At 42.6% G+C, this 26,578-nt stretch overlaps 1 protein-coding gene across 6 annotated transcripts in view; it reads right to left on the bottom strand.

Moving 5' to 3' along the window:
- The window catches only part of RBM33 (RNA binding motif protein 33), a 171,348-nt gene that overhangs the window by 39,240 nt on the left and 105,530 nt on the right, over positions 1-26,578 (bottom strand). For 3 of the 6 annotated variants that reach the window (XM_075922757.2, XM_075922761.2, XM_075922759.2), the window contains 2 exons: positions 14,013-14,222; positions 11,409-11,597 (listed from right to left, as the gene is read on the bottom strand). In XM_075922757.2, coding sequence (XP_075778872.1) covers positions 11,409-11,597; positions 14,013-14,222 — 399 coding nt within the window. Of the gene's footprint in view, positions 1-5,915; positions 6,041-11,408; positions 11,598-14,012; positions 14,223-26,578 lie in introns of all 6 variants that reach the window. The other 3 variants (XM_075922758.2, XM_075922763.2, XM_075922762.2) reach the window with 2 other exon arrangements.

Raw genomic sequence — 26,578 nt, forward strand, 5'->3', positions numbered from 1 at the left:
AGTCACCAAGAAACACTGCCAGGGACTAAAGAATGCTCATGTTTAACGCTGACTCAGACAGTCAGGCTGGACAAGACAAAATGGGCCATCCAATCTAATCCCTGGCATTTTAAAAAGAATATTCCCTACACCAACATGTTTCTCTAACATTGGCCTGTGCACTGGTCACACTGGCTTCTCCTTCCTTAAAATTGCATTTACAAGTGTCCAAGGTCAAAGGAGATTTAAGGCATCTGTAGAAGCAGCTAGTAAGGAGTCTCCATTAAGGGCCACTGCAACCAGAATGGAGAGGTCTGGTGACTAAATGCAAAAGATCTGCCAATGGGGAAATAGGTAAGAGTCACTGGTCAGATCAGAGCTTCCTCTCTGAGGTACCTGAACAAGCAGGGAGAAGTGGGAGACAAAGGAGACTAGGCACAGAGTGAAAGACTGAAGTACAGATAGGAGGCATTCATAGAATCCTATAACTGGAAGAGACCACAAGAGGTTATTGAGTTCAGTCCCCTACCCTCATGGCAGGACCAAGCACTGTCTAGATCATCCCTGAGAGGTGTCTGTCTAATCTGCTCTTAAATCTCCAGTGATGGAGATTCCACAACCCCTCGTAGGCAATTTATTCCAGTGTTTAACCACCCTGACATTTAGGAAGTTTTTCCTAATGTTCAACCTAAACCTCCCTTGCTGCAATTTAAGCCCATTGCTTCTTGTCCAATCCTCACAGGCCAAGGAGAATAATTTTTCGTCTACTCCTTATAACATCCTTTTAGATACTTGAAAACTGCTATCATGTCCCCTCTCAGTCTTCTCTTTTTTAAACTAAACTAGCCCAATTATTTCTCTCACAGGTCATATTTTCTAGACATTTAATCATTTTTGTTGCTCTTCACTGAAACGTCTCCAATTTCTCCACATCTTTCTTGAAATGTAGTCCCCAGAACTTGACACAATACTCCAACTGAGGCCTAATCAGCGCAGAGTAGGGCAGAAGAATAACTTCTCGTGTCTTGCTCACAACACTCCTCTTAATGGATCCCAGAATCATATCTGGTTTTTTTGGCAACCATGTCACACTATTGACTCATATTTAACTTGTGGTTTACTATGACCCCTAAATCCCTTTCAGCAGTACTCCTTCCTAAATAATTACTTCCCATTCTGTATGGGTGAAACTGATTGTTCCTTCCTAAGTGGAGCACTTTGCATTTGTCCTTATTAAACTTCATCCTGTTTACCTCAAACCATCTCTCCAGTTTCCCAGCTCATTTTGAATTCAGCTAATTCAGTGATTAGAGGCATATTTAGACAGCAAAAGTAAAGTGAAAAGAAGAGATTTTGGCAAAAAGTAAATGGTCCTGTTGGGTTGGTGTGCATTTGTGAATGGTGCAGATTAGGAGAGATGGCAGCCTATGAGACAAAAGCAGGAAACTGCCTACACTAGAACAACACATGACCGTCAACACGAGTGTGCTATCTAGCCTGTTCTCCAATAAGTGTAGCAAAAGCACAGCAGGAATAATTTTAGTGGATCCGATTCTATTTGTGTAGCTCCCTTAGCTTGGGTTATTGTTCCATCACATCCTGATGACTGCACTTTTATGTCTGAGAGTGACAAAAAGCATGGATTCTTTCCCATGATATATTTGTATTTTCTTCTCCTGTTATGTCTGACCTCTTTCCTTTCTGTTGTCCTTCCCCTTTGTACCTCTTTCCTTTCCTGCTATTCCCTTAACACTTTCACACTGCTTCAATATCTGGATGTACCACACAGGTACAATCTATTACTTGCAATGGATTCTAGAAGCAAAACTGCAATGGCTTAAAAAACATTAGGATGGAAAATGTTTTTCCGTCCCCACTAATGAACTAGAGTGTTACTCTCACACAGAAAATTGGCTCAAAACTTCAGTCCCCAGAGACTACCCCTGGTAGGTCAGCCTTCTTCTCCTCCAACTCCAGAGAAGAGGCTGAGGCGATAATAGCAGGGATGACCATTTCTACTCAGAGAGAGCTCCTGGAGAGAGTAAAGATTCTCAGTTGTGACAGCATACAAGGCTGTCATATTCAGGAAAAAAACAAATGGATCACCAGATCAGGACTCTGCCTTATGTGCAATGTTACACTCTAAAAAGAACATTCTTGATCCTATGAGAATGCCCATGGGATGGGACTGTTCATCAACTATTACCCCATATGTCATTTTCACTTATACAGCATTGGCTCAGAAAATAGAATCAGCGCTTCTGAATAAAACTTCTGCAGAAACTTGCCATTACTGTGACTGAGCACTAGGTAGTGCCATCACTCTAAGAAAGCTAAGTAGGATGCATTAACAGAGCGCAATCATTTCCCTTCTAAAACTGGAAAAAGGAACGGGGAGGAGGGGATTAGAATACAATTCTAATGTAGAGTATGCACATATGGTTACACCATCCTGAGCAGTACTAATATATAATTATTAAAAAAAAGTATTTTTATGGACAGAGAAAGACTTTTTTATCCTAACTCTTAATAAAGCAGTGCTAGGAGTCTACACTAATGATCTACTTTGGGAAACATGTGTTGCAAGGAAATATTTGATTAAAGATAATTACAGAATTGTTGCCTAAAATGGCTCATCATTATTCAAAGTTATTTGGGGACTGGAACAGCCTGATTTCTTCTCAAGTGATTCCCTGTGTCCCACCTGGTCCTAATAGATACCAAAAAGTAATAATGGCTAACTGCACCTAAGCCTCCTCCTTACGCAGATTAACATAGCATTACATGGAACCTTGAGAGTATGGCTGGGAAAATGGGACACTTGTTCCTTTGGCAATCCAAAAATAAATCCAATTCAGACAAGTCTTCTAAAATTCAACATGTTAACCATCTAATTTAGTGGGCAATACTACACAGAGATAAGTGTGTTGAAAGTTATTACATACTTTGGCAAGCCAGGCGTCTGAGGCTATATCATAAACACACAATAATTTCTAAGTGTCTTGCGTACATTCAAACACTTTAATAGTGATTAGTAAAACAATGAATACCTTGTAGTCCCCCTCACTCAGATTATGACCTAGTATAATATCATTACTTAAAAACAAATAGCTGCTTTACTTTATCTGTCCATTCTGGACAGTTTATGAAGATAGCAGTGGACAATATTAATAAAGAAACATTTTGTATGCTAATTGTGATGTTTTTGTTTTAAAAACAGAGCACTTGATTCAGTAACTATGCTGGAGCTTAAGGCATTATTACATTTTTTTTCAATATCCCTGGAATCATAGTCATAGGATAGGTTTTCCACCTTTAAGAACAGAGCAGATTTATAGACAGTACTAGGAAAATCCAGTGATGAGACAGGGTGGAGGAAGCATTTCAAACACTCATGTGAAGGAACAAAACAATTCTCCTTCTGCCCCCTCTTCCCACTTCCAAGGTGTAGGTGAAAAATGATTGTGCCTTTCCCCCTTTCCGCTGACTGCATACACCTCAGAGTTATAACCAGGGCTTGACAAACTGTGGCAAGAGCTACTCGCCAGCCCCACACCACTCATACGCCAGACTGGCACTGCGCACGCGCGCAGAGCCGGTGAATGGGGACCACGGAGCGACAGGCAAGTAGAATTAGTGGTTTGTCAAGCCCTGGTTATAACTTCCCAGCTTATCAGATCTGACCTATTGCCATCATTATTCACAGCATCACCATCCTGATCTGAAATCTAAGATGGCAATGCTGAGAGGGAGCAGAGAACTACAGACATTAATAGATTCATTTTTCAATTTCATTTTCTAGTTAGTTGCCTGTTGGTGTGATACTAATCCGGATACTAAAATTCACATGCAGCTCCAGGGTAAAATAAAGTCAAACCTTTTAAATCTAGCACGTCTTGGAGACAAGGTTGTGAGGTTGTTTTTCCTCCAAATCTGAAAACAACCAACTCTGACAACACTTTGCTTGAGTGTAAAAGCACACTTCAGTATTCCCATCCCAGAAAATTACCTAGTAGGTACCAGACAGATTGATTCTATTTGCCACCATTGTTCTAAATAAGAATCTTTCCCTGGCCAATTCTGTTCCCTCCCTCCTGTAGTTAAACCAATGTAGTTTCATTGTACAGAGGGTTAGGCAAGATTTTGGGAGCTTAGACAAAGCATATGTAATCCTGTCAAGCCAGGATTCCAACTGCAGGACAATTATGTAAGTGGGAATGAGAGGTTGAGGACCAACTGTTGTGGATACCCCAGTCAACTATCACGAACAGTGGGAGGTGCAAGTAATGTGAGACTATTCCAGCACTGAGAATGGACTACAGTATCTCCTCACTTAATGTTATCCCAGTCAGTGCTATTTCCTTGTTATGTTGCTTCTTTGTTAGAGCACATGCTCATTTAAAGTTCTGCAATGTTCCATTATAATGCCATTTGGCCTCCTGCTTTGTCCACTATCTTCAGGATTTTCTGGGAAAGCAGCCTGCCTTTATGGGGGTTTGAAACCAGAACTGGCTGTCATTCTCCCCCTGTATCAGCTCCCCAAACAGTTCTCTGTAAAGTATGCAGCTAAGCATCTGAAGTTCAGTGACCCCCCACCGCTGTGCTGCTTCTGCCCTCTGCCTTGGAGCTGTTCTTGGGAGCCTCCTTCTTGCTGTGTGGTGGGAAGAGGGGTGCTGATGTGAGGATGTCCTTCAGCCCCCCCACCCCCACACACACACAATTGAGCTTCCCACTCTATACTCCATCTCCACAAAAAGCAGGATACGATTCTGAACTTCCCAATCTACAGTGTTGTACTTAAAAGGGCATTGTACTACTTGAAGTGGGGTCAGTTCAGTGCTAGATCATCATTTAATAGCAAGACATTCCCTGGGAAATGTTCTACCATATGACTCCACTATCTCACCAAGCTTCACAATCTTCACTGGTATGTAGAGCATTGTTTGTTTAAAATCGTTTAAAATGTATACTGTATATGTTTATACAGGCTGGATCTCCCCTCTGTTGCTGGCTTCCAGGATCTGCTCTTGGCCACTGGGCCCTGCTCCTCCCACCCTCTGGCCTTTAGGCCCTGCTCCAGGTCACCTGCCCCCAATTTCCTGCCCTGCCACGAGGCTCCAGACAGGCTCAAACTCTCAGCCCTGAATGCCGGGCTCTGCTCCCAGCTGCTGGGCTTTGCCCCCCCCACCCGCAAGGCACTGAGCTCTAAAGTCGGTTGCCGCTCCCAGTCACCAACCTGGCTCACTGGTCTAGCAACATCTGTGGTTCCGCTGCACCAATTTTAACTTGTGAGTGCTCCAGGATCACAGATGTTGCTGGATCAGAGAATTTCTTACTGAAGAGGTTCAACCTGTACTGCTTTCTGTCTGCTGAAAAAAATTTCCCTGGATCCTAACCTCCACTATGTACATTAATTCTTATGAGCAAATTGGGTTTACTTAACATTAAGTGAAACAAAGTATCATTTTTCAGGAAAATAATGATAATGTTAAGCACAGAGTTCCTGTACTGGCTATAGAGTGACTCTGCTCCTGTAGAGTCAATGTTATGTCAGAAGAACTCCTTCAGTCATCCCAGAGGAAGAAAGGTTCACGCTATGCCTTAGGGCAGTGGTCTCCAACCTTTTTATGCATGAGATCACTTTTTGAATTTAAGTGCAATCCAAGATCTACCTGAAACCTAAATAGCCTTGCTTTGCCTCGCCTTCTTTGTGCCCCTTCTCTGAGGTCCCGCTCCTGCTCACTCCATCCCACATCCTCCCTCACTTCACCAGGCTGGGGCAGAGGGTTGGAATGCAGGCTCTGGCCTTGGATTAAGGGATCAGGAGTGTGAGAGGGGCTCTGAGCTGAGCTTGGGGCAGGTAGTTGAGGGTATAGTAGGGGGTTCATGACTGGAGTAGGTTTTTGGGATGTGGGCTTCAGCTGGGCACTGCTTACCTCAGGTGGCTCCTGGGTGGTGGTGCAGTGGGGCTTAGGCAGGCTCACCCCTGTCCTGGCCCTGCACCACTCCCAAAAGCAGCCAGCAAACTCCATCCCAAGTCTTGTTGTGTCCCCTCTCTGCTCTGTGGAGATAGGATACAAAGTGGGAGAGGAGGCACCTTGACATCAGCACCCTTCTTCTCTCTCTCTTGCTCTGCACAGAAAGCAGGAGGCTCCAGAGGGGACAGCTCCAAGGCAAAGGGCAGGAGATATGCAGCAGTGGGGATACGGGTAGTTGAAGTGCCAGAACTTGATAATAGTTTCTTGGCCAAACCAGTTAGGATCACCTGTCAGAGGCACCATGATCTACCAGTAGATCCCTTGCCCCAAGGCAATGATCACCAACCAGTAGATTGGGAACTGGACTTCAGGTGGACCATACTCCTTTTCAGGGCTGCTTGCTGACAGAGGAAGGGAACATTGGCTTACATCTGACATTCATTTGGTACATTTCATTCCCCACTATAAGGAGCAGATAAGATGTTTTTATTCCCTAACAATCTATTTTGCTACAGGCAAGTATATATCAAAGCTTTTGCATATCCCACACCCTTCAGAAATACCTAAGCCCAAACCTGCTTTCTCTATTTGCTACCACTAAGCAATTTGAATAGGTTATCGTCACAACTCCCACTTTCATTCTTCCCTTCCCTCACTCTCCTGCTCATCCTCTAGTTTCAAATCTTCACGATACTGAAAATACCCTTAACCAAGATTTCTAACAACCTTTTCTTGGCAGAGCTGTGGAACCAGTACATTCACCTCATCCACGGTTTTCCTGCAGCCTTTAGTACAACTGATTTTCTTGTCAACCTTCTTCACCTTCCCCCCATGTTGGTCTTCCTCCTACCTCTCTAACTGCTCTTGAAAGTTTCTCTTCATCTTCCCTCTTTCTATTAGAGTTCCTTAGGGCTCGGTCTTTGATCCCCACTCTTTTTCCTCTAAACTTTATCCCTGGGTGATCTCATCTGTCCACAAGGTTCCAACTATCATCCCTATGGCTACGTCTATACTGAAGCATTCTTGCAGAAAAGCATATGCAAATGAAGCATGACATGGAATATTGCCACGCTTTATTTGCATAAGTAATGAGCAGCCATATTTGCACAAGAGGCTTCTGCGAAAAATGAGCCATGTAGACGTCTCCTTTTTGTGCAAAAACCCCTCTTACGCAATACCCCTTATTTTTTCAGGAAGAACGGCTCTTGCACAAGAGGGGGTTTTTTTGGGTGCAAAAAGGAGCCATCTACACTGCTCATTTTTGCGCAAAAGCCCCTTGTGCAAAAATGGCTGCTCATTACTTATGCAAACAAAGTGTGGCGATATTCCACACTGCGCTTCATTTGCATATGCTTTTCCGCAAGAAGGCTATAGTATAGATGCAGCCTATGATGGGGACTCACATATCTAGCTTATCATACTTGACCAGTCTCTCTCATATATCCAAATGTTTTTTCTGGTATATTGTCTGGTACTGTCTGTTGTCAGCACAATCTTGATGTGGCCAAAATCTGCTCAGTTTCTTTTCCATCCCAAAGCCTCTCCACTTCCACTGAGAACAACTCCAGCATTCGCCCTGCCACTATGGATCTCAATCCCTCAAGGTCATCTTTACACCACTTTCCCCTTTGATACATCTATGCCATTATCAAGCCACTACAACGTTTTTTTTTTTATCAGATATTTCTTCTTAGACAGCTAAAATACTTGTGCATGCCCTAGCCACCCTCTGCCTGAACTAATGGAAAGTCCTCCTCCCTGAAATCCAGACCACCTTCCCAAAGTCTGTTCAAAACACAACTAATTCATATTGTGTCAGCCCCCTGTCTGAATCCCTCTTGCACAGCGTATCCGGTTAAAACCTCTCAATGTGGCCATCAAAGCTTAGCATAATCCTGCCCCATGAAGACCTTGTTTTGTACTGCATTGCCCTCCAGTGCCCCTTTCTAGCATTCTTACCCTTCAGGGCTTTTCACATGCTGTCTATAGATGTATGAAAGTCTCCCGTCTGTGTGAGGTGCCCCTTCTTCTGTTTGTTCAGTTCCCTCCTAATGACCAAAACCTGTGCTACTCACTGCCATTAACATGTGCCAAATACCATTTCTACCCAGATTTGTAAGGAAGGGACAGTAGGAATAAGAAAGCAAGGACAGTGAACGGAGAAAAATCTTTAAACACATATCCCCTTGTCTGGCGCGCCCAAGCTCATCACGCCTTCTGTGTTATTTAAATTCCAAATTGCTCTGTGAAAGAAGAACTCTGTCCTACACAGTGCTAAGCATAGATGCTAATCAAAATACTAAGTGAAGATCACAGGAAAACTTAGCTAAGATTCATTCTCACCCGGGTTGCTAGCCTCTCCATCAAATTCAAGGGCAACCCTCTGAACATGGACCTGAACAAGAGAGAAACCCTCTGAACATAAAAAGGGCAGTTTAACCTCTCACGTTTCAATTCTAGCTTTTTACCAAATTTTCTTTGGGGCCTAGGAACTTTCTGGCCTCAGTTTTCTCATCACTAAACAGGAATACTACCTGCTTGTTTACTTCACCAGAATATTGTGAGGATTAGGTAGTATCATCATTACAATACTTTGAAGATGAAAAACACTACATGTTCTATAACAAAAGGCTTTTGTATATACCCTTTCTTTCAACCCATCCTGTGCATTTCAATCACTCTCAATCATATATCTATACCAGGAAATTTCTGACCTGCTTTTTCTAGCAATGGTGTAAACTCAAATGTAGGTGTGTTTTTACTACTAACTAACCTGCCTGTTTCTTATTAAATGGAATAATGGAATAATCTTTAGATTCCTGATGTAATGTCAGAGCACAATCTTTACTAGATTGTCTAACAAATATTCTTTTTTTAGCATGGTGCAAGGGATCCATTCTGCCAGTGGAGCAAGTTCTTGATTAGCCTGGGCTTAAAAACTTTTATTGTATCATCTGAGTGTACTGAAAAATTACAAGAAATTCACTTCTGTAAATGAGCCCTTCTATAGTCAAGCCTGTACTAGGACATTGCATTAGGAATAAAATGGTTGTGGTATTTGATTTGGAACAAGAAATGATGAACAAATTTTCCAGCATGTTCATAGTAAATGTTCTTTATCTCGAATACTTCTATAACAAGATTTGTGCTTATTTCCTAATGTTCTCAAACAGGATTTAACAAGTAAAAACCTGAGTAAATGAGCTTCAAAACCAATCCTTTATCTGGAAACTGCATGTACAAGTCAGAAAATGAAGCACAAAGTTTTCTGATTTTTCACCACATCCTAGAACACAAATTGCTGGACTGACGCCCACAATTAGAAATTGAATGAAGCAGACTAATATAATACTGAAAATATCACCCTTGCTCTTTAGTGCAGGATTTTAGGCACATGGAACAGTTTAAAAAAACCTCTAGCAAATTTCTGTACAAGGTAGTGCAGAAGTTGAAGCGAAAAAGTATTGTGTATGGATGTTTAGTACATAAATATAGAAAAACCTAACAATGTATTCCTTAAACAGTATAATAAATCATATACAGTACCAATTATCAAAACTTTTTACAAAAAAAGTTAAGTCTCTCAGAACTACAGACATAGGTAAATCTATAGGTACCGTATTTTCCAGCGTATAGGGCGACTGGGCGTATAAGACGACCCCCTATCTTTTTAATTAAAAGATAGGGTTACATCTTATACCCCAGCGCCCCTCCGCCTCCTTTGCTCCCGGTGTCCCTGGTCTGCTGGAGATGGTCCCCAGCAGACCAGAGGCACCGGGAGCAAAGCCGCCAGGAGCGCCTGGGCTTCCTCCCCCCCCCCCCCCCCCCCCCGCCGGAGCCCCTCCGCGGCTTTGAAAGCCTCGGGGGAAGCCGGCGGGGGGGCATCCCAGGCGCGCATGGGCTGCCCCCCCGCCGGAGCCCCTCCGCGGAGGGGCTCCGGAGGGGGGGCAGCCCATGCGCGCCTGGGATGCCCCGCCGCCGGCTTCCCCCGAGGCTTTCAAAGCCGCGGAGGGGCTCCGGCGGGGGGGCAGCCCGTGCGCGCCTGGGATGCCCCGCCGCCGGCTTCCCCCGAGGCTTTCAAAGCCGTGGAGGGGCTCCGGCGGGGGGGCAGCCCATGCGCGCCTGGGATGCCCCGCCGCCGGCTTCCCCCGAGGCTTTCAAAGCCGCGGAGGGGCTCCGGCGGGGGGGCAGCCCATGCGCGCCTGGGATGCCCCGGCGCCGGCTTCCCCCGAGGCATTCAAAGCCGCGGAGGGGCTCCGGCGGGGGGGCATCCGGCGTACAAGACGACCCCCGATTTTTGGGGGATGTTTTTTAACTTCAGAGGTCGTCTTGTACGCCGGAATATACGGTAAATCAGGGTCCCATTTCATGAGTAAGAAAACTGAGACAGAGATATATCTTAATGACATCTGTTTTTTAGGGTACACAACAACATAGCACAACCTAACTGAAAAGGTTCCAAAGTGAAATCAATTTTACATCTGTATTTCTGTCTGAAAATTCTGTACCTACATTTATAGGGAATACTTAACATTACTAACTAAAACTGAAAGATGGTTGGGTGAGGAGTGTCAATTTTCTTTTTTGTTTGCTTTGTGTATTTAACAGCACTTGGTAGATATTTTCAAAGTTATTTCTCAGTGAAAATAAGTGAGGCTTCTGCTTCTAAATTCAATGGGTGTTTTAAAAAAAATCTCTCCTTTTGCTTAAAGGCATCTCTACTAGTCAGCTAATAAGTTAGTTTCACATCCGGCCCACATGCACTTGTGGGCCACGCATGCACAAAAATAGGCACCATCGGTTTAGGATGGGTCATACTTTATATGGTTCTTGGGCTTGTTCACAAACTGCCCACTTAATTAGCTTCATTAACACAGGTGCTACAATTGACAGGTATTATATATCTTAGATTCTGTAATTTTCACTCCAAATCATCTGATGAAGTGGGTCTTACCCATAAAAATGCATGATACTATTTATTTCTGTTAGTCTCCCAGGTGCCACAGGACTACTCATTGTTCCTTAAAAGACTTTTCTAAAAAGTCTCGCTATGCAATCAGACTATTTTACTGAAAATTTGATTTTTTAAAAACTAAAATTTAAAACAATCATTTTCTGGTATCCTTTTAGTTAGTGTGTATACAGAATGAGAGCTAAATGTCATAAAAAAGCCTCACTAACTTATAATAACAATAGTAATATTACTCAATGTCGTGAATTAGTAAACCAACCATAACAAACAAATAATAAATAACTAAAAATATTTTCTTTGAACATGATGACAATGCTTCACTACATGCTTATGTTTGTGGCATTTTATTAAGAAGTGGAGAAAAGTTCCTTAAAATAGAAGTAATTATGTGTAAAAAAAATTGGATTTTGTGTTACAGAATTAACTAAGCTTTCTAGAAAGACTTCTGGCACAAAGATTATAAAGCAAGGTTGACCTACCTGAATGGGTCCTACTGACATCAGCAGGTTTTTCAGTTGGACATCAGTAGTTGACGAAGAAAGCCCTTCAACTGACACAACACAGGGCTGAGGTTTGCACTCCACCACTCGCAGGTTCTGTTTATTTGGCATCAAGCGTCCTCGGCCCATCTGGCCTGCTACTCCTCTGCCTCTCCCATGCATAATAACCTGCCAACAACAAAAGTAACAGTATTTTGATTTCCTTAGTTAGTGCTTCTAACTAAATTTGACAGATAATATGAAAGTTAGCAACTGATTTTGATTCAAGCGCATTTTGATTAAAGCAGCATGTCGCTGTTTGCTAATTTAAAAGGCCACATGTTAACATATTTATCTGCTTCTTATTCAGGTATCTCCCACAATTACAAGTTATAATGAGTACCAAATCTGCCTTTATGTTTAGAGGTGGGTTTACACAGCAACTGAGCACCTCATGTTAAAAATTATTTAGTCTACTCCTATTCACATGATCAATTCTCATTTTGGGATGGATCAGCAGACAGCCATTTGCCCTTTCCCATTCTAACACCACAGTATGTATGTAGGAAGGGGCTCAGGCTCTTCCCACTCTCCACTGCTATAGAATTTTGCTTTAAATACCCTGGAACTGTTTTTTTTTTTTTTTTTTTTTTTTTTTGAGGGGGGAGGGAGGGGGAAGAAGAGTCCACACTGGCTGATGAGTCTAAGAGCCAATTCAGCAGGAGAAAGATATCCAAGAGCTGGAAAGAACTTGAGGAAAAGCCCCAGTCTGAGCAGCAGCAGTCTGAGTAACTTGAGCACTACAAATTAATTTCATATCCCAAACAAAATCTCCCAGTAACACAGAATTCACTAGCCCCCATACTATCCCATAGCAGCTTTTTGGAAGCAAATGAAGTGGAAAAACAACTTATGACTCCAAGGGAAAATCACCATCATGCTTTTAACCCTAGTAACCAGTTTATTAATACCATCTCCATAATAAAAATGGCAAGCAATTTTTAGAGAAAAGAGATCATCAACTTTCACACATTTATAAAACCAATGCATTATTGAAGGGGCCTCTGGACATACAAGCTAGCTCGCATAGGTATCTTATAGTATGAATAGCAACACCGATTAAGATTTAATGCAGTAATTCATGCATAATGCAAGTTCAAAGCTGCATAAATGCCACAAAATTCGTATCTGCTGCAGAATTCTGTTTCAGAATCTAAGCTTCCATTACAGTAAACGAACAAACTAAACACAGGTCTTCAGGCTCTTATGATTTGCAAAGACAATTTTCAAAACGTAAACTAGATGTAACTAAAGCCTTAACAGCTGTCTGAATTCTACAGCCAATTTGAAACAATAGCTATGACAGTTGTGCATGGGCACTGGTCATCTCACTGGGGAGAGATCTTGGAAACTAAATGAGGACCTTCCCTCAAAATGTAAACATATTAACTATTTCACTGTTCATTATTTTGGGAGAAATGGCAAGACAATGTCCTTCACATTGACTGTAGTCTGGATGTTATGTTGAGGTCCACTGGGGTTACTGTCAGATTGGGATAGATATAGTCAATCACTATTTATTTTGGGGACACCATAAAAATTGTACATCAAAGGAATAAAAACACTACTTATTGCACTGGACTGAACCAAGGCATGAAAGTTTTAAGGAATAGGAAACTGTGCATTGTTCTGGGGCTCTTGCTATACATTTCAAGTGTAATTTGATGTACAGTGCATAAGATCTCAAGTCAGTGTTAGAACCATACTTACAACTACTAAAATTAACTATCTTTACATTAATGTCCCAGGTCCCCTCCCCATAAATTAACCCCCGCTCCAGTTCAAAGTCCCCTCCTGCACCCTGAACTCTCATTTCCAGTCACACCCCAGAGCTCAAATTCCCTGTCCCAGCCCAGAGCCCCCTTCTTAACTATGAACCTCTTGGACACAGCCTGGAACATCCCCCTGAACTCTAATCCTCTCATCCCAAGCCCTACCTCAGAGCCCACAACTCCCAGCTGGAGCCTGCCCCCCTTCCTTACTCTTCAGCCCCATCCCAGAGCCCTCCTGCCTCTCAAACTCCTCATTCCTAGCCCCATCCCAGAGCCCACACCCCCCTCTTCGACCCCAACCCTAGCCCAGATCCCCGCTGCCTACACACTCCATAGTCCCATCCCAGAGTCTGCACCCCCAGCCAGAGCCTTAATCTCCTGCCCCAGTGTAGTGAAAATAAGTGATGTAGAGCGAGTGACAGAGGGAGAGGAGATGGAGTCAGCAGGGGCGAGACCTCAGAGAAGGGGCAGAACAGGCACAGGGGTGTTTGGTCTTCTGCAATCAGAAAGTTGGCACCCCAAAATGGGAATAACTTTTAGGTATTACCAACCTGTGCTAGATTTAAACCTGTAAAATAATAGCTTTATATCCCCATATCAATCTCGTGAGTCATTCAGCCCTGTGTTAATAATTTTACATGAGAAATTACAGTTTAAAATGACTTTAGTGGTGGGAAGGTTTCTGGTGATTTTTGTACACAATGCTAACATTAATACAGAAACACATTTAGCAGATAAAGATCCCATCAGCAAAAATGCATCTAAAAATCACCTTTTTAGCTTGATGAATCCCCTGGATGTTTTTGACTCCTTGTGGAACTGTTGACTGTATCTGTGCCTGCTGCTGCTGTTGCTGATGCTGCTGGAGTGGTCCCTTTGTCAATGTGACCTTCCGCATTGGCTGCTGTCTCAGTTCTGGAGGTTGTTGAAGGCGTTGGGGCTGGCCATCTGGGTGCACAAAGCCAACATTCTCCCCCTCCTGCTGAAATCAAAACCAGAACATGCTGTTCAGTAGCTACTCAATGCAAACATTCACTTCCTGTGAAACCTGCTGTGGAGAACTTTTTTAGCACACAGAGAATTAGAAGAAAACAGACTTGCATATTAAATCAAACTAGTGTCTGTAAGGGAAGGATGTATAGTATAGACTTCAGCTAGAAATTACACTTAGTTAAAAAGTCCATAATTCAGTATGTACAAAATACCTCAAAATCACTGTTTTTCAATTGTTTCCTCTCAAGAGACTGTGAAAAATATCCTATTTATTATAGGACCCACCTATTCATTCTTCACAATTCTAGCTTTTCAGGCTATACATCAATGTTCCACTAACACTAACTACATTTTTCTAGGAGACGTGACTTTTTTGAAAAGGGGGTATTAAGTATTGGGAAATATATGCTCCTTTTCACCTCAATTAACATTGTAAAAGCCCAAAGATGCTGTAAGCAAGAAGGTTCCAAGGTAGACACTACCTTGTTCCCCCATATCAGAAAAGATGAACATTTAAGATAGAGAGTTTTGTAGTAAGTTGAGGGTCAGTAACATGGAGTCAGCAGCCCTAAATAGAGGCCTGTAACATGAAAACAGCAACAGGCCTTGCAATCTAGTGAGCAAGACTTTGGTTCAGTAACAGGAGCCAAGAAAGAAGCCCTATTGATGATTGTGTGATTGTGTAAGTTAGGTCGAACATGGAAGGACACAGGGAGGCACTGGGTACAGACTGTAAGCCAAAGGGGAGTAATGGAACATCTTAATAAGAAATGTCTTGGTACAAAGACTCCCTAAAAACTAATGCACATACCGACCTAGATTCAGGACCGGGTCGGAACTGACAGCATAAAGGATAGTAAGTAAGCTCCCCTTCCATAAGGTGAGGGGTGGTAACTAGGCAACAGAGGGTGGTAACCGGGTACGTAAAGAAATGATGTAAGTTGTTTGTACCTGTCTATAAAAGGACACCGCAGAGGGTGCTCTCCGGCCGACCTTGGAGGAGGGGGGGGCACTAGGCGCCTAAACTTACAGAATGCACAGTAGCTTAACTTTGACTAACTGCTGTTAATATCTGATATATGGCAATAGACCTGCCCGGTGTTGGTACCTTGTCAACGCGGGCCATAGTGCCCAGTGGTGTAACAATGTACTGATCTCTGTTACCAACTGGTAGAGCTTCGCATTTGACAATAAACTTGCTCGACTGATTTCAAACCTTGCCTGCATCTGTCGTTTCCGCGGCCTCTCAAAGATCTCCCGTGTTGACCCAAGTGCACAGGGTCTAACACTCTAGATAAAAGGAGTACCGATTGTTACGCACGCAACCGAAAGTTTATCACCACCGACGGAGCAGAGGTCCTGTCAGGAGCGCGCCAGGATGACCCTGACCAGACGACACTGACACTGACAGTCCAGACCACCGAAGGTACCGAGGTACGAAAACACCGAGGTACGACACTGGTGACCCCGACGTGTCAATACTCTGCCCCAGGGAATATTTGACAAACCAAGTGCTTAAAAAACACCAAAAGACTTCATCTAGAACGGGTAGCTATACCTACTTTATTTGACAATCAAAATACTGTGTGAGAGGTCAACATAATTACTATGGCTTTATGTTTGGAAAATTAAGACTTATTAAAAATAGCATTGTGTAATCTGCTGCTGCCTCTCCGCAATTAGTTTTTCATTAAAAAACCCTGAATTCGGGTCTTTTCTGGTACTAATATTGTAAATTTTGCACAGATGTATGCCAATTAAAATCCCAGATCCTCCCCAAATATGTCAATTGGCATAAAGTGTCCAATTTAGTAAAATGAACTGAGTCTTTACACTAGAACACGAGTGAATACAAAATCTAATCCATTCTAAAAGAATCTGTTGTAATGTTCCCTTTTGTCATCTTTTGACTTGTCATCAATATCTATGAATAACTTGGGGAATTAACTGAAAGGCTTTACCCTAACTTGCCAGCTTCTTACTCACCAATACAGACAACATAAAGTTTTGTGGAAAACAGGTCTATAAGTCAGTAATTTTTAAAAATAAAATAATGAGATTTTGGAACAAATTAATCAAGTAAACAGTAATAAGTCACTAGGGATGTGAATGACTAGTTGACTGGTTAGTCGAGTAGTCACTTCCCCCCTCCCTTGCTGCCTCTATGAGAAAGAGGCAGCAAAGGAGGGGGGAGAGGACGAGGTGCTTCAAAGCAGCAGCACTGCGTGGAGCCTGAGGTCAGGCACTCCACAGCATTTCAAAGCGGCAGCGTCACATGGAGCCTGAGCTGACCTCATGCTCCATGTGGTACTGCCACTTTGAAATGACATGGAGAATACAGGGGGCCAGTGGGGTCTGCTTGTGTCCCCCGCTGGTCCTATGCTCCCCACAGCGTTTTGGCCTTTGAAGTGTAGCAACAATGTTGAGAATCATTAAGAAAGAGATAAATAAGAAGACATGGTATTTTCTGTTGCCTCTATACAAATATATGGTACGCCTGTTTTCGGAATACTGTGTGCAGATATGGTTGTCCTCATCTAAAAAAAGAAACCGAAAAACCCAAACAACACACAAATCACAAACTGTAATTGGAAAAGGTTCAGAAAAGGGCAACAAAAATTATTAGCAGTATAGAACAGCCTTCATATGAAGAGCAATTAAGACTGGAGCCTTTGAGATTGGAAAAGAAACAGCAAAGGAGAATATGATGGTCTATAAAATCATGACTCGCCTGGAGAAAGTAAATAAGGAAGTGTTATTTACTCCTTCTCATAAGAACAAGAGGTCACTAAATGAAATTAATTGCCAGTAGGATTAAAACAAGCAAAAGCAATTTTTTTCACAATGCACTGTGAACCTCTAGAACTCAGGGAAAGACTGTAATGGGGGTCAAAAAAGAGCTAGATAAATTCATGGAAGATGGGTCTATCAATGGCTATGAGTCAAGATGGGCAGAGATAGTGCCTCTAGCCTTTATTTCCCAGAAGCTGGGAATGAGCAGTAGGAATCTGATAGTCACTTGATTATTCATGCTTGATGTTCATTCCTTCTGGGGCACTGGACACTGTCGTAAAACAGGATACTGGGACAGATGGACCTTTGGTTTGATGCAACGTGGCCATTCTTATGATTAAGGATTTCATCTCCAGAAACACGCTAAAAGGAAAATAATTAACTAAAACCAATAGCTTGCTCACTATTCCCAGTGATGCAGATCAAGCAGGTTATCTTCTCAAAATCCACTTGTATGCTTGATGAAAGAGAACGAACCTTGGACCGATAGCTTGAGTGCTGAAATTCTTCACAAATTTATATGGGGGAGGAAGGGGAGAAATGAAGCCAATACTTTGATAATCTACAGATGTCAAATCTTGACTTTAAGCTAAAAACCAAAATATCTTGGCTACCTTAAAGATCTTCGATCCTAGAAAATTAGGTAATCTGCATCAATGCAAGACTGAAGAGCTAGGATCCTAAAATGGCTTCAGATGCAAGCATCAGGACTGATGATGGTTAAGTGGTTGCTGGAGTGAATGGGGGAAGACTTAAACAACACTCTCTTTTCTACAAGTCCAAGAGATGAGCCATATACAGAGAAAACTCTACTGTAGAGAGTGAGGAATCAAGGGATACAAGAAATAGTATCTGGCATGCTGATGCATCACGGGTATTTCAGAATTAGACAATGCACAATTCTTCAAATAGGCCTGTTTAAAAAACTAGGAAAGACCAACGATTAACTACTACGCACACATATCACACAATGAAACTAACCAAGCTGAAAGATGAATCCAAGCCTCAGAAAATCTTTAATCTCAGGCTATATCTACACTGGCAAAGTTTGGCAATGAAAGGTGCTGTCAACATGCAAAAGTCACCAAAGGCGAAAACTGGCCAGTTTTTCTGACTCCCACTGTCGACATTTCATGGCTACACTGCTAGCACCCTGACAACAGACAGAGCAAAGCAATGTGGGTAAGCATCCAACAGTACAGTGTTATGGAACAGAAGAGCTGCTTTATGAGCTCTCCATACTGAGGAATGTCAAAGCAGCACAGCAGTCTCTCCAGCTCCCCCCTTTCCAGCAGGGCAGAACATGAAGGAGCATTCCAATGATTTTCTCTTTGTTTGAACAGAACAGCTTACTCAAATGTCAGATACTTTCTGGAGCTTTGAAAGGCGAGGGGCACATGCCTACAGGGCAGCGGAGATCACAAAACACTGAGAACAGCCATCAGGGCAGGCATTATGGTATACCGGTGGAAGCCAGTTCTCTTGACAAAACAAACTACAGCGTCTACACTGGCTCTTTATCGACAATAAAGGGAGGGGAAAAGACAAATAAGTGTGTCTCAGAGGTGGAAGTTTGTGTCGCCATAACTGGGTGTTTTTCTCTGACAAAAGCTACATTATAGCATAAACAATCTCACTGTCTTGTCGCCAAAAAGGCAGGTTTTGGCGACAAAATAGCGAGCGCGTAGACAAGGTCTCAGAAGAGTAGCAGGGGGAGTGAACCACAGCTTCACAATCTTGTAGAATTCTAATAGCTAAAGCTCATATAATGGGGAATTATCCAAAAGTTTCACTAAAACTGTTTAGAGAAAAATGTAAAAGCTTTAAAAATAAATAAATGAAGTGCACTAATTCAAATACACGTCAAAGCAAAAGGAAGAAAAGTGATACCCACAACTGATGCTAGCAAAGGAGAAAGAAGGGCAGCTAGATCTAGGTACCTTGTGCAATCCCAAATGGTTTTCTGGATGGCTTGGAACTCTCAATGCAGGAAAACCAAGCATGGGATAAGGGGGACCTACAGCAGCTGTTCATGAGAGGCGGTAGGAGGGGGTGTGTGTGTGTGTGTGTGTGTGTGTGAGAAAGAGAAAGAGGGAGAACATTATTTGGAAGCTGAAGCACCAACAGCCTCACCCCCATTTCATTACAAGAAAGCAGTAAGTTCTTCGTTAGCTATTCAATAGGTTGACCTAAAATGGTATTCATTGTCTGTCTTTGGCGAGTTCAAGAGCAAAAACTTGCTCCCAGATCAGCACTCTCTCAGGAGCAAGCCAGCAAAGGCTTGCAAAATGAATGTGTCTTAATACTATTCATTTCAGTTTGTTACAAGGCTATTTTTGGGTTAACATCCAGGGTAAAAGAAAAGAGCTAGTAGACCTACACACAATTTTAACTGTTGTGTCTCAAATCTATTTTGATGTTAAAAAGTTTATTAAAAACACTTGCATTTTGAGATATGTATTTAACACTAGATCTTGCAATGATATATCAATCATTAATTTATCGTATGCAATCTGATGACAAAATTTTGACGCTTCCAGTGAAATTTACATCTACTCACACAGCCAACACATGGCCTATGGACCACAAATCCATATACATCCTACATTGAGGACTTACATAGGATGATTCAAGTGGTGAGCTGCTTCTGCCCATGCCAATCTAAACACCATTAATAAAAGTATTTTCTAGAAATACTGTCTGCCCCTTAAACTCTAAAGCATAGATATTTTCCCCACTTCACAATTTGAATTGTCAAATTTTCTCCAAGGCTTGTTTCACACTTGCTAATTTGCAATCAGATGTGAATATTGCTAGTCAAAATCCTGTAGAACTGGGTTTAAATGGCAGTCATGACAAAAGCTGCTATGCATAGCAAGAGTTCTGTCCGTTCATCTGAAAATCTTTGAAACTCATTGGGGAATTGGTTATTTGCCAAAGAAAATCTGCTCTTAAAAGTCACTTGACATTAAAAAAAAATGAGGTCCAAATATTGAATAGAATTTAAAAATGAAAATTCAAAAAGAATGAGCACGTTGACTTGGTCTACATTATGAATATTTTTTCAAACTTCTAGAGCTAAAGGAGATATTTGCAAAGTAATCTAAAACAGAGCAATGAACAGAAATCATTTCATTCATGCATGCCAGTAATTTTAAACCAGATTTGTCAGATATATATTATGACCATATTTCAAAATGGTTGTTATATGATATTTCAATTGTTTATTTTATCAATTCTGTGTTTTCAGAAATTTAATCTTGTCTTAATTTAATATAAACATGAGTTATATAGAGCTGTTTTTTTTAAAGCAAGATACCTGAATTCAGAAAGCTAAGGCATTGTACTCTATTAGGGATGTTATGACAGTTTTACAATAACAATGAAGTTTGTTTGCCACAACATTAGCAGGACAAATTTATTTATAACAAATGCTTTAAAAATGTACTGATAAAAATGGCCATTGATACTGTCAGCACTTCTTGCAATTTGACAGATCAAATCTTATTTTCATTCTTAAACCCATGAAGGAGCGATATCACCAACTTGCATTCTGTAGTGAGCAAATTGATTAATCCCTCTCTATAGAAATCTCAACTCTTGATTACACCTATCAGACGTTAAGCAGCATTATTCTAGAGTGACAACACTTGACAAATTCCCCAACCATTTTTCTCAGCCTTTGTGGCCCTGCTAGCTTGTATTAACCCTGATGAAAAATTAATTTTCCTTATCTTCTTCTAAACCCCAAAATCCAAATCCGCCAAACTGGCAACTCTTTCTGTAAAGGTATTATAAAAACCTCTAAAAGATTAATTGCATGTCTTCAGGTGACATTAAATTAATTTCTATACTCATGACAGACATTTGATACTCCGTACTGAGAGGACAGATAACATTGTCAGGATACACAGAAGGACAGTGGTGTAGTGTCCCAGGGCAGCCTCTTATGCATTCTCCTTCCGATAAGGCCATACTTCACTGTCACTGGCACTGTTACTGATCTTGTGGCCCATAGACCTCTCTACACAGGTTTCTATTAAATACTACAATGCTATGTCTATCCATGTAATCTTTACAAAGCTAATTCAAAAATCACCCAATAGTAAATGGATGTGCGGGCTGCAAAAGCACTTCACAAATCAACCTAGAATTTTTAAGTATCACACATATAAAAACACAAAGACCACAAAGGTTCTAATACGCTCAACTCATTCTGTGGACCTAGTTGTTTAACATATAGCACAATTCAAACAGAGCATGCGACAACAGATGAAGTCTTAAAATCTTACACAAAAAACCTTAAAGTCCCAAATGGTCTCTCTTCCCCCTCCCCAAAGAAAATCAACTACAAATACTCCATCTGCAGTTTAAAAGTCAGTATTTCCAGAAAAAAGAGTCACTTAACAGATCACAGCAGTTGTGAGAAAATACCCATTAGACCACTAAAGCCATTCTCCAAGGGCAGACAGTATAGTGACTATCTTGTGATACATCTATGCCTGTGTGTATAAGTAGAGTTTAAAACTGATAAAAAGATTTCATTGAAGCAAATATTCAAAGAAAGTTATATGAGGTACAAGTTAAAAACAAAAGCTTGGTGGGCAATCTCATGTATCTCTTGTTGTGAAGTATATAGCCCATCAGGGAAGAAGGTGGCCCACGTCTCTCGTTGTCTGTCTCGTGTCTGCTGTGAAAGAATGAATAGTCTGCTTTAGTGGAGGAAGCAGATGGTTCCTCGGTCTCTTTGTGGTGGTCTTGGTCACTCATTCTGGTACTGACAATGGCCCATGACATGGTTGGTGTAAGTGTCCCTAGACCACCGGATGGCACTGGAGACCATCAGCTGTCTCATGAGGCGAGCGCAGCACCAACCGATGCTGCACACTTGCAGTACGGGCACATCACAGGGATCCCAAGCGCGCAGGGCCCCCACCAGCAGGGCGTGGCTCTCAACTCTGTAGCCTCAGACCCGCAGGGTTGTCTGCCAATGGGGTGTGTTTCTCAGTTTTCCGAGCTCAGGCTTTGCAGAAGGCTGGTGTCTGGTTCTCAAGAGACACCATGATATCCATCATGATGACCTTGCTCGTCTCCTCATTGGTCATCATGATATTAGATTGCAGCAGGCTGTCTAAACCAGGAATGATGGAGTTGACAACAATGCTGCCCAATGTTGGCAGGAAGGCTTTGACTAGCTAGTCCGGGATAGCATTATGGTGGAGCTGCCAGGTCCTGAAGTGTATCTGACAGCTGTACAAAATGTGAGGCAGAGTCTCATTGTTGAAGCTGCACCTCCTGCCCCTTTGTCCCAATCCTCATAGCGGAGGGCCCTGTTGAGGTGGATGTAGTTGTGCTGGGTCCTGTGGACAAACCACCAGCCAGCAAAGTGGGTGAAGCTGCCCTCAGGGAGAAAGTGGATTCTGGCATCCCACTTGCTGATTATCTCAAATACTTTCCTCTGGTCCAGCTTCTGTTTTAGGTTCTCCGCATAATGACAGCAGATGGTGTCTTCTAGGACCCACCTGATCCTCTTGCAGTTGGAGTGGATGGTGCTCTTAATGTGTGCACCAGGACTCCCAGCTCCTGGAACTCCTTGCACCATGTCCAGCATCTCCAGATGGCATGTGGCATTGCGGGCATGAGACCTCAGCGAGGACAGGTCTCTCCCTTCTCTCCCAAACTTTCCCTCCAGGGAGCCACTCAGGTACATGATGACATCCTGCTCAGAGGGGATCTTGGGGATGTGCTTCCTTATCACTTCTCGCATGGCGCTCTCAGTGATACTCCTCACCTACAGGAGATGGAAGATGTGGGAGACCACCACCACATTGCACAGGTCTCCTATTTGAGGTACATTAGTGCCATCGTCTCTCTGGGAGATGTAGATGGTATCCATGCTGGCCTTCTGAGGGAGGTAGAGCCATCTCTTAATAAGTGCCAGATGGCACTGTCTGCTTTGTTCAGGGGCACCTTGGCCTTGGCTGAACCACTGAAAGAATTCAGTGCATTATCTTTCCCAGGGGATGAGCAGGGAGTCCTGCAGAATCTCTGCAATGTTGTCCTCGGGAGAGGGGAGAGGCTCTGACTCCTGGGAGCATGCTCAGGTGCTGCTAGAACTGCCCTTCCTTAAGGAGACAATCGTCTCTTCTTGAATTTGTAACTGGCATAAGCCTCATTAAGTCTCTGATCCCACTGTGAACATGGAGGGGGGGGGGGGCATACCTTCTGACATTGAAATGAACGTCTATCCACTCGGTGGCTCAGCAGACCATGTCGAGCACCTCCTGGAGACTGTTTGAGCTGTCAGCAATCAGGACCAAGTCACTGGTGTAGGCCAGGACATCAATCCTCTCGCTGTGCAGGTTGAACCCGGCCAGGCTGCAGGAGATAGCATGCAGGCGTAGTTCCATGGCCAGGTTGAACATGGTGGGGTTTAGGGGGCCCTGCTTTATGCCACAGCGGTTGTGGATGGTGTCTGTCTCTCCACCCGTGGAGCAGATGATGATGATGCAGTCTCAACAGAGGTCCCAGAGCAGCTGAAAGAAGGTGTTGTTGATACTACAGTTGTTTATAGTAAAAAGAAGCTAAAGTCCACACAGAATAGAATTACAGCAGTGTAATACACAAAAATAAACACTGTAAAAACAAAGCAAAACCATTGCTGTCTACTCTTTAATGTTAAAAAAAACCAACACCCTTCCTCCCCCAAAAAACCCAGCTAACCAATGGTTCAGGACATTTTATCGAGAGAATTGCCAGAACTGGCAGACAACAAATGCTATAAGAGTCTCCTGTTATCTATAGATCAGCGGTTCTCAAACTTTTTGGGCTCTGGAGCCATTTACATGCTTAAAAATTTATGCGGAGCCCCAGCGGTGTGTGTTAATTGCGTCAGTTCGAGGCAATTGTCAATTATGCTTTTGAAGGCTTTCCAGTTTGTCAACCTCACGGAGGCCCTGGAGATGTCTCAGGCTCCGCGGAGCATAGTTTGAGAAACACTGCTATAGATACTTCAAGTACTTCACAAAAAGTGGCAAGAATTATTCCCATTCTACAGAATGGGAGACTAAGGCATAATTATGAAACTTCGCACAAGTCAGTGGCAGAATAATCACAGGTTTTCAGACTTAAAGTTTAGCATTCTGCCTGACTGGGACATACATGCCTGAGGTTGGTCATTACTTTTTAAATGACAGAAAAGCAATAATATATTGGTTGAATACAATTTTCACTCTGCTCCCTCCATCCACACTGGATCATAGTCATCTCTATTTAAAAGAGAATCTCAGTACTGGTGAGCAGTTCAAGACAGAAATTATCTAATTTCCATTTATTTACACCAGGGGTGGGTGAAGGGGCCTCCATGGGCTGGATCTGGCCCATGTCTGCACTGCCACTCCCAGACCAATCAAGTCCTGGGTGGAGATGGGGGAGTGAGCAAAGTCTCCTACCCCCTCCAAGGGCACACGGCGGCTAGAGAAAATACCGGCTGTTTTAAAACAGCTGGCATTTCTCTCTAGCTGCTGCACACACTTGGCAGGGCAGGGGGCAAGAGACTTCGCATGCTCTCCCAACCCCAAGGCCCTTACTGGCCTGGGAGCAGGGGGGAAGCACGCGATACTTTCTTTCCCCACCAGGGGCATGCAGCAGCTAGAGAGAAATACTAACTGTAGAGAGCCAGGATTTCTCTCTAGCCACCATGGGCCCCTGGCAGGGCGGAGGCAAGAGATTGAATGCTCCCCCCACCTCCAGGCCCTGATTGGTTTGGTGGCTGAGGGAGCATAAGAGGTCTCCTCCTACTGCAGCTCCTAGAGGGAACCACTGGCTATTTTAAAACAGCTGGCGATTTTCTCGGAGGGGAAGGGGGAAGACTTCACACACTCCCCCACCCGCAGGCCAATCAGAGTCAAATTATTGCCCACCTCTGATTTAAACACACACGAAAAGAAAAGCTATGCCTCGCATATACAAAGTTAGATTAAGAATAACTCAAATCAAATCACTGGGTTACTAATCAATCAGTTTCCATTTATATTGAAGGCGCTGACCCCTACTAACTCTGTTCAGAGCATTAAAAACCATGTTTGAGGAAATGTGTATTTTCCCTTTACATTTCCAAAAATGTTGATCATGAAGCAAGGGTACACAGAACTAATACATACAGAGATAATATCATACCATACTATCATAATGTGGACAGAATTAAATTGAGTTGTTTCTATTCTCAGCATAAGCATGTTCCCTTTCCAGCACTGTATAAAAGAAGGAGATATGTTTCAGTCAAACTACGGAAAGGCATTCAGTGAGCAATGATGTTCTTAATACCTGGGATGCCTTCTTCAAAGTGAGCTGAAAATTTCCTTGCTGTCTCTATCTGAAAGTGCATGTTGTTTGCAACAGCAGAAGCTGTGGCACAGACAGGGTTAGACAACAGCAACAAAAGGGTATGAGCCTTGTTTACTATGCTACGACTGAAGTAGCTGCACAAATGGTGAATTATTCCTACCTACTTTGCTAGGGTAGAATCAACCTGCGAGTTATTGACTGTTGTATGGGAAATTCCCCAATAAAATGTAAATATAACTGTAGAGCTACAATAAAATCAATTCAGTTTGAGACTTGCCATACCACTGAGTTACTGTGCCCCTATTCTAAAATCCACCTCCTTCCATCAAAACAATGCACTACTTTAAGCAATAGTAAAAGATTACTTCAGAGCAAAAGTACAGTGGACATTTATTTTAGCAGAAGTAAAGAGCGCCCCAAAATATATTTTTCATAGAATACTTGGTGTGTTGTAAGCACATGTATTAGGACATGTTTTGAAGGGAGAAACATAGTTTGTCAAGGAAAATTCCTGTTTTAGGGAGTTCCATTCAAAATGCTAGTGACAAACTTATATGATCTAGTAGTCCCTATTTTGTTCCCCCAGTAGCACAGTATGTCTTTACAAAAAAAATCTCCCTGGAAGGCATTTCTATTGGAAAACATCTGAATAACACTTGCTCTCTAATTCAACTGAATGCAGCTAAACCAGTCAGCTTTTATCTTGATTCTTAGAGCATATCCTCTACAGAGGTATCCAGCCACCAAAACAAATATTCAGCAGGTTTAAAGCAAAACAGAACTATTTCTTCACACAATGCACAGTCAATATGTGGAACTCATTGCCAAAGGATGCTCTGAAACCGGGTTAAAGAATTGGATAAATTCATTGGCTAGGTCTACACTACAAGGTTTTTGCGCAAAACCACCTGTGTTTGCGCGAAAACCTGCAGAGCATCCACACCTCAAATGAGCTCTTGTGCAATTAAATGGGCAGGTAAATGGCAGAATAGAGGGCTTTTTCCACTGTAGGTAAACCTCCTTTTCTGAGGCATAACTGTTTTTAGCACTACAGTTATTGCGTAAGAAGGCAAGTGTGGATGCTTCAGAGGGGTTTCTTGTGCAAGACACCCCTATGGAAAAAAGCACAGGTGCTCTGATGGCCATTCTTGCTTTCTTGCACAACAGTGTCCATGCAGCGTGGACGGTCTCTTGCACAAAAGCACA

Source organism: Pelodiscus sinensis, chromosome 2, assembly GCF_052426305.1.
Source record: "Pelodiscus sinensis isolate ZL-2025 chromosome 2, ASM5242630v1, whole genome shotgun sequence".
NCBI classification, from domain to species: Eukaryota; Metazoa; Chordata; order Testudines; family Trionychidae; genus Pelodiscus; species Pelodiscus sinensis.